The sequence below is a fragment of the Petaurus breviceps genome, unplaced genomic scaffold (assembly GCF_028583685.1).
Source record: "Petaurus breviceps papuanus isolate PSGF00001 unplaced genomic scaffold, PetGlider_PUasm1.0 688, whole genome shotgun sequence".
NCBI lineage: Eukaryota > Metazoa > Chordata > Mammalia > Diprotodontia > Petauridae > Petaurus > Petaurus breviceps.
The window spans coordinates 17,695,255-17,704,205 of NW_027186457.1; the positions used below are offsets into that span (position 1 = coordinate 17,695,255).

An 8,951-nucleotide genomic window follows, 5' to 3' on the forward strand; every position below is an offset into this window, starting at 1 on the left:
ACTCCTTTTAACAAATACACAGTCAGGTAACAAATATACACAATCGAGCAAAAAATATATAAACCCTTCATTGACTGTGTCAAAAATATATGTGTAAGTTTTGGACTATAAATCCATCCCCTCTCAGGTGCAGGAGGTGGATAGCATGCTTCATCATCAGTCCTCTTGAATGAAAAATTAGCTGTTTGATTCATCAACCTCTGTGAGGTCAAGGAACACTAGACAAGCTGCCTAAGTTAAGTTTTATGGCCAGAGCGTATGTTTGTTCTACCTCAGCTACTTCTATGGGGAAGCTTTTCTTGTGACTTCCAAAGATCAGTGAACTCCCCCTGCATGAATTATCCAGTCACCTGGAGTAAGGACACCAATGAATTCATTTAACTCCCTCCAATGCTTTAATCTTAGTCTTTCAATAATGCACACCTTTTGGTTCAAAATTTAGCTATACAAATGATTAGCTTCAAGCAATGTGCATCTCTGTTGTGATCCAACATATGTTTCTACTCTCAAAGTACATATTTATATCCCCCATGTGCAAAGGCCTTCTCCTGCTAATAATAAATTCATTGCTCACACATTTTCACATTTGTAGTTGGAGAGATGATCTCTAATTCTGGAACATTTGGCACCATAGCAACTGAACTGTGAAGACAAAGAAGCACTGATAGGCTGAATATTCAAGTGATGCTGTCCAATGTCCTGCAAGTTCTTGCTGTGACAAATACTACAGTGTATATGTGTGAATGAATGAAGTATCTGTCCCCTACTATTAAGGACCTTAATACTAGAAAAATGTGTATGACTTTCAGATACTTTCATATAGATGGAATTAATTCAGAGGTAGGGGAGGGGATAGAGGCTTTCCCTAAAGAGAAGGGATCAGGTTTTTCCTGATCTTTCTGGCTCACTATGTCCCCTCCTCAGAGTCCCAGAAAAAATAATTTAGGGTCTCCCTTAAAAGGCATTAACAAGGTTTCTTCTGCAAAAAAAAATACTCAAAATACAAAGTAGATATATGGAATAAGGACTGGAAAAGGGGCTGTAATTTCATTGGTATAGAAAATTCTAAGATTAGAAAATTCCCTATACCAATGCAATTTAATCTTATGTATTGCAACTTTTAGTACCTTGTGGTACTAGAGACAGATACTTTACTTTCACCTAAGACCTTACTGCCTGAGTAATAATTCACAAGGCCCAAATTTGCTTGCTCTACCAGGTCAGACACGGATTGGAATTTTTCTTTTTAGATGCAGTTTCCCCACAGCAAGCATCATCTTCTATGAGAAGCAGTGCCAGTCAGTCAAGAAATATTTATTAAGCAATCACTATGTGCCAGACACTGTGCTACTCACTGGGGATAACAAAGAAGTTAAAAGAGAGTCCCAGTTTGAGGAGCTCAGGATCAAATAAGGGAGGCAACATGTAAATAATTATGTGCCAACAAGCTATATATAGGACACACTGGAAAGAAGCAAGAGGGAAGGAAATAGAATTGAGAGGGATTGGGGGAGGCTTCTTGCAGAAGGTAGAATTTTAGCTGGGACTTGAGGGAAACCAGGGAAGCCAGAAGGCAAAGACAAGGAAGGAAGAGAGCATTCCAGCCATAGGAGATGGCCAGTGAAAATGCTTTTTATATTCAGGAGATGGAGTGTCTTATTAGAGGAACAGAAAGGAGGTCAATGTCACTAGATAGCATAGTAGCTTGTGGGGGGTGAGGGTAGGATGGAAGAGGGTAGGGTGGAGAAGATAGGGGTGGTTAAAGTGTAGAAAGGTTGAAAATGTAGGGAAGTATGTCCTGCTGGGATCCATTGCCAAACCAGGAATGCAGGCATTCTCAAACTTTTAAGGTAGCTGCCAAATCTTGAAATGTTGAACTCTTACGATTACTGAGACAACTAGGTCATGAAGTTGAAAGAGTGATGGGGCTAGAGTCACAGAGACCCCAGTTCAAATCCAGTCTCAGACATTTGGTACCTGCGTGACTTTGGGCAAATCACTTAATTTCTGCTTGCTCCAGTTTTCTCAACTATAAAACAGCACCTACCTCCCAGGGTTGTTGTAAGGATCAAATGAGACACTTGTAAAGAATTTCGCAGAAAGCCTGGCACATGGAAGGGGGTGTATGAATGCTTATTCTCTTTCCTTTTGCTTCCCATGGTCACCTGTGCTCAGGGAAAGAAATACAAAACCAAAGAGGCAACCTGGGACTCCTTTCCACTCCCTTCCCCTCTCTCCCTCCCCTCCCCTCACCTCCCCCCACATCCCCTTTCCTTTCCTTCCCCCTCTCTCCTTAAGTCAATTTTAGCTTCCAAACCTGAGAGAAAATCACAAGGGGAAGGAGTGGGGAAACATTCGAATAGTTTTAAAGAACTTGGGCAAAAATTAAAAGAAGCAAGAGAACAATTTCTTTCAAATTTGAAGCCAAGTTTTCTGTGGTAAATGAATTTGAAATTTATACTTTAAAAAATCATCTTCAGATGTCATAAAACCAAGTTTAATAATCACCACTGGGATGTAATTGGATGTTTGTTGAGATACAGCATCTATGTAAAAACAAAGTATGTCAATTTTAAGGAAAAGATCGTTGCAATGATTTGTTTCAGCTTTTAAGTATGCAAAGATGCCTGAATGAAAATTAAAAAAAAAAGAATGAACTCACAGTTTCGATGGGAGAAAAGACATCCATAAACAAAAAGGTATGACATACTAACTCTGTGCCAAATTGTGTGCTCTTCAAAAGGAATAAGAAAGTTGCAGATTACAGAAAGAGATTGCATGGATGTGGAGGGTCAAGAAAGGGATTGTATTTGGAGGAAGTAAAGAAGATGAACATGAAACTGAATTTCAGAAAATGGAATCCAATTTGTTTATTCTAAATGAGCAATTCTATGTTTCTACCACACAATGAAAAATGTATACATGATCAGTATAAATTGGCACCATACACATGAAAGTACTTTGAAGCAATGGTAAGTCAAAGGATAGGTCATTATAATAATATTGTACACAGATTAGAAATCTCACTTCTTCTATAGAGAAGGTCAAAAGGCATTTAGAATATAAGGCACTAGCCTCTGGTGAGGCTATTCTACAATAAAATCTGAAGTTTTTGTTTATATTATTACTGCAAAATCACCTTTCCATTTAATATATCATTATGAAAAATAATAGCATATAAATCTCCCAAAGCTTAGTAATATAGGGTTAAATATACATTATAATTCACTGTTTTGTTAAAAGAAACATATGATGACTTAACTTCACAAAATAAAGGAATAAAATGTTGTTTACGTATGATATTAGGTATGGCTGATGAGTTGCTTAGTTTGACTGGACAGCAAATTTGGGTCAATTGAGGGTTCAAGGGATGGCTCACTGGGTAGGGAAGGGGGAGAACATACTTGGCCATAAATGTGGTATATAAAAATAAAATTTATCAATAAAAATATTTAAAAGAAATAACCTAAAACATTACTATAAAACTGTAATCTGTTATTCTGCACTAAGCAGAAAATATTTTTGAAAGTAAATACTTTTTTTTTAAAGGAAGGGTTATATTGTAGAGCAATGAACTTGGCATTATAGACTCTGGGTTCAAATTTGAGCTCTGCCACTTGATACCTATCTGACATTAGAGTAGGTCTCAATATCTCTGGGATTCAGTTTCCTTATCTGAAAAAAACGGAGGTTAGACTAGATGACCTCCCAGGTCCCTTCCCACTCAGGATGTAGGATTGTATTATTAAATTCTAAATAATAGCAGTGTTAAAGGTATGCACAGTCTTTATCTCCACTCCAATCATAGTGAAGACTAAATGAATTCAGGGAAAATGGCCCCCCTCTGTTCAGTGTGGATTTTATTGGTTGAAACGGATGACTATACAATTGATATGGATATTTATAGCTGTTGATTCTACATGATCCTACGGTTTAGATCTAGAAACTACCTTAGAGGTCATCTAGTTCAATCCTCTCATTTTTCCACTGATCAAACTGAGTCCCATAAAGGTGAAGCAAATTTCCCAAGACCAAATAAACGGGAAGCGAAAGCTCTAGGATTTTACTCCAGGTCATTCAATGACAAAGACGTTGTTCTTTCTACTCTTTCTCACTATTGCTAAAGATAAGTTTCAGGTAAAACAACAAGCGCTTTTTGCTGAGTTTCAGCTATTGTTGGCTTTGTTTTCTTGCATGACAGATTTTTTTTAATAGAGTTGGAAGGGTTTTTAGTAAACATTTAGTCTTGCCCTTTCATTTTACAGAAGGGGAAACTGAGGCCCCTAAAGGAGAAGTGATTTGGCCAAAGTTACCAAACTAATCAGTGTCACCACCAGGATTCCTAGTTTCTAATTCAACCCTCTTTCCACTGTGTCTTCCAGCCTCTAATCTGGATATACTCTCATATAATATAATAACTGAATGAAAATATTACAGAAAAAATATATGTATGTGTATGTTGCATTTTCATGAAGGGTTATATACAATGATACATTTTAAATTGGAACATAAGATAAAACTTGCATTCACTTACCAAAATAGCCTTGGGATGGGCAGGCTTTCCTGGTAGAAGGGGAACAAATTAGCCTGTTTGTTTTGTCTTAGATCAGGAACAATCAGGATTATATAAAGCTCAAGTTGGAAGACCTTAGAGATCACTTCATTAGAGCCCTTCATTTTATTTGTATTTATTTGATTTAGTACTTATATAAGTGTGCATATGTGTGTATATATACATATACGTATGTACACACACAGGTACATTGTATGTATAAGTGTGTAAGTACCCTGAGGGGAGTTTATTGCTTTTCATTTTTGGATCCCCATCCCCTATCTCAGAGTAGGTACTTAATGCGTGTGGATTAATTTGACAGAGGAAAACCCAAGGCCCAGAAAAGTGAAATAATATGGCCTCTCTCTCCCTTCCTCCCTGGACACACACACACACACACACACACACACACACACACACACACACACACTCTCTACTTCAATAAAGCTATTGAGAGATCCTGTCCAATTGTTGTCTTACATGAGCAATTGTTCTAGTTTGAATTTCTTATGTTCTCTTTGGTCACCTTTTAATTACCTCAGCTAATAGGTTATCAAGATGACAGAAGAATGCTCCCCAAAATGGATTTGTATAGGACAATGACAGTGATATTATAAGAGTGCTTAACAGAAACAGAAGCAAGAATATACAAAACCCTTTTGGGGGGAGTCCATGGAGAGGAAATTGATGTGATAGCTCTCCAAATATATTTGAAGAACTTCAGGTATTTCTTCAGGTCATTTGGAAGAAAGATTAAACTTGATTTCCCTTCTGCTAGAGAGCAATACTAGGAGTATTGAGTGGAAAATACAGATAATCTAATCAATACTGAGTCCCATATAAGTGGGAAAAAAAATTTCTTAACAATGAAAGATGTTCCAAAATGGAATGGTCTGTTCTTGAAGGTACCAAGTCTTTCATCCCTGAATGTCTTGATATGGAAACTAGATAGCCATTTCCAGGGCAGGGTCTATCTCATGATTCTGCTCATGATGGATTTCACCAGATGACCACTAGGGCTCCTTCCAACTGTGACATTCTCTTCTTCTTACTAGTTCCGTCTGCGGCGGCCCTCATCTCTTGGAGGGCTTTCAAAAAACATGAAATCCTAGGATTTAAAGAAAATACATGTATGTGTCAACAGAAAACTATTGGCAATTAGCCCTACTAATTTTCATTAACTGTACTAATAAGATTTTCAAGACAGCATTTTCTTTTGGAGAAATTTTAAGGTATCTGTCATAACAGGTAATGAGAGTTGTCAACTATTTTTTTCTCATTATTTTTATAAGATTATAGCTTATAGTGCCATAAACTTAGAGTTGGACAGACATGTAGAGGCCATATAATCTATCTCCTTTATTTTATAGGCAAGGAAAGTGTGGCCCAGAGATATTATATTCACTGGCTTTCCCAAGTTTATACAGAAAGCAACCTGAAGAAACAAGATATAAACACTGGTCCACCAATTCCAAATCCAGGACTCTTTCCATGAACAGAAAAGTACAGTTTGTATTCTTCTTTGTCTCAAATAAACACACCATTTTTCCTGTTCTGTTTTATTCCTTAAGTATATTTCAAATAATTTACATAATAAATATAGAACAGCAAAAAACAGTGCTCTGGTTGTGGCCTACAATGTGTTGGTTAATCTCTTCCCAATTTTTTATATGTAAATTCATAGAATAAGTTTAGAGGTGGATGGCATCTTAGATGTCAATTTATCAAAATCTGTGAATTTACAGACAAGGAAACTGAAACCTACGCGACCAGTCTGATTTACACATGTAATAAATGGAAGAGGTAGGATTCAAGCTCAACTCCACTGACTCCAAATGCTCTGGTTTTTTTTTGTATAATGTGATGATCTACAACTTAAGAATAAATTAATTAATGTTATATGAAAGAGCTGAATAAGCACGGCATCAATTAAACAACTCTAATATGTAGATTATAGATATTAATTTTTCTATATTAAAGGGTAAAGATGCTGTAATCCCTACATGCAAATGTTCACAAAAAACTAATTAAATTAAAAAATCACCGTCATTCCTAAGACTTTGGCTCAGAGGAACCTAATTCATGTCATAATCTCAAAAGTGAAGACACTGATCATTTGTGGGAGATTTCCAGTCAGGATGGCTTCCCAAAGAGGATGCACACCACCCAGCTCCAACTTGCCTATTAAAGCAAAAACATGAAATCTTCACCAGGCTAAATAATGATCAAGGAAGGAATAAGGAAATACAAGACGTCTACGTACAACTGCACAAACAGGCAGAAGGCCACAGAAAGAAAAGAAGGAGTTACAAGGAAAGCTAATGCCAGTACAGTTTAAAACAAACAAACAAACAAATAAGAAAACCAGTCCTTGGTATGGAAGACCAGATATATGTCACCTGTAAGGATCTCCAAAGGTCCCAACATGATCAAAAAGCCCAGGACAGAGACCTCTTGAAAGCCTCGGGAAAGGAAAGTAAGGAGAGCTATATGGAAGCTCTGAGACCTGGCCCACAGGGACTCTAAGGTCCCTAAAACTATCCTGGGATGACTGAGAGAACCATGAAAAGCCACTGCTCTGACCCTCAAAGATCCAGGGAGCTGAGCCTTCAGAAAGAGGCAGGGAAGATGGGATAGACATGTCTGCCCAGGAAGAGAACAATCCAGCAGGGCTGACCACCCAACCCCAAAAGTACATCAAAACATTGACAGAAAGCCTCAGTTCATGAACTAAAGCTGGACAGAGGAAGAAATCAAAGAAAACAATATTATATAAACAATTATTGTAGCTCTAAAAGTTCCCCCAAAGTAGAGTATAACTCGGTAACAACTTCAATAAGTGACTCAAAGGGGAGAAAAATGGATTTTCCACAATGACTACATAAATAGCTAGAAGAAATAAAGACATGGAGGATTAAATTGAGTTCTTGAATGAAATGGAAGGAGAAGAGGTTAAAGGATAAAGTGGTATCTTACCCATGTAACAGACACACTGACAAGTAGAATAAATCAAAGAGAAATCGATGACTCTATGAATGAATAAGAAATAGTAAAATGAAAAAAAAATAGAAGAAAATTTAAGCCATTTTGTTTTTTAAAAAAAAAGCTAACTCAGAAAAGAAGTCAAGGATAAAAATTAAGAATCATTAGACTTGATTAAAAAAATCCTAGACTCAATATATTAAGAAATTATAAATGACCCAGCAATAAAACTACTAAGTTTGTATCTCAAATGGATTTTTTTAAAGGAAAAGGTGCTGTATATACAAAAATATGTGTCTCAGATCTTTTTGTGGTGGCCAAGAATTAACAATTGAAAGGATGTTCATCAATTAGAGATTGACTGAACAAATTGTGGTACATGAGTGCAACGGAATACTATTGTGTTATAAGAAATGAGCAGAAGCATATCAGAGAAAATCTTAAAAGATGTATGTGAACTGATGCTAAGAAAAGTGAGCTGAACCAGAAGAACATAGAACATAGTAACAGTAGTATTATATGGTAATCAACTGTGAATTAAGTATTCTTAGCAATAAAATGATCCACGATAATTCTGAAGGGCTTATGATGAAAAATATTACCCACCTCCAGAGAAAGAACTGATAGTCTGAATGCAAATCAAAGCACACACACACACATACATATACATATATATGTATGTATATTTACTTTCTTTTTTATCTTATGTCTGTGTTTCTTTCACAACATGACTCATATGGAATTATGTTTTACATTGCAGAACATACATATTCTGCATTAAATTGCTTGCCTTCTTATAGAAGGCAAAGAGGATGCAGGGATAAAGAAGATTTGGAACTCAAAAAATTTTTGAATGAACATTAAAAATTATTTTTACATGTAATTGGAAAAAAAAACATTAAAAAAATTTTCAAATGAAAGCTTCCCAAATACAGTAGAATAAGAGAGCAAAATGATGACAGAATGAGTCCAGAATTCACTTCCTGGACTACAGCAACAACAAGATCAAACAACAAACAGAAAAGGGAAAACTTCCATGAATGTCATGGTCAAAACCTCGAGCTTTCACATTAAGGAAAAAAATATTTTGAGCATCAAGAAAGAAACAGTTCAGGCATCAGTGAAAGAGTCAAGATCACACAAGAGGAGGAGACCTTGAAATAAAATATTTCAAAAGACAAAAGAGATAGGCTTGCAACCAAGAGTGACAACCTCATAAAGTTAAGTCTAATCTTACAGGGAAACTAATGAATCTTCAATGTAATAGAGGCCTTGAAAACAGTAACGGGGGTGGCTAGGTGGTGCAGTGAGTAAAGCACAGCCCTGGAGTCAGGAGGACCTAAGTTCGGTTCCAGCCTCAGACACTTAATACACACACACACACACACACACACACACACACACACACACACACACA

At 36.5% G+C, this 8,951-nt stretch overlaps 1 protein-coding gene across 3 annotated transcripts in view; it reads right to left on the minus strand.

The window, feature by feature from the left end:
* Positions 1–2,845: 2,845 nt before the first annotated feature.
* Positions 2,846–8,951, minus strand: part of PLSCR4 (phospholipid scramblase 4) — a 50,648-nt gene continuing 44,542 nt past the window's right edge. For all 3 annotated transcript variants that reach the window (XM_069104707.1, XM_069104708.1, XM_069104706.1), the window contains exon 9: positions 2,846–5,660. In XM_069104707.1, coding sequence (XP_068960808.1) covers positions 5,604–5,660 — 57 coding nt within the window. In that variant the 3' untranslated portion in view covers positions 2,846–5,603. The remainder of the gene's footprint in view (positions 5,661–8,951) is intronic.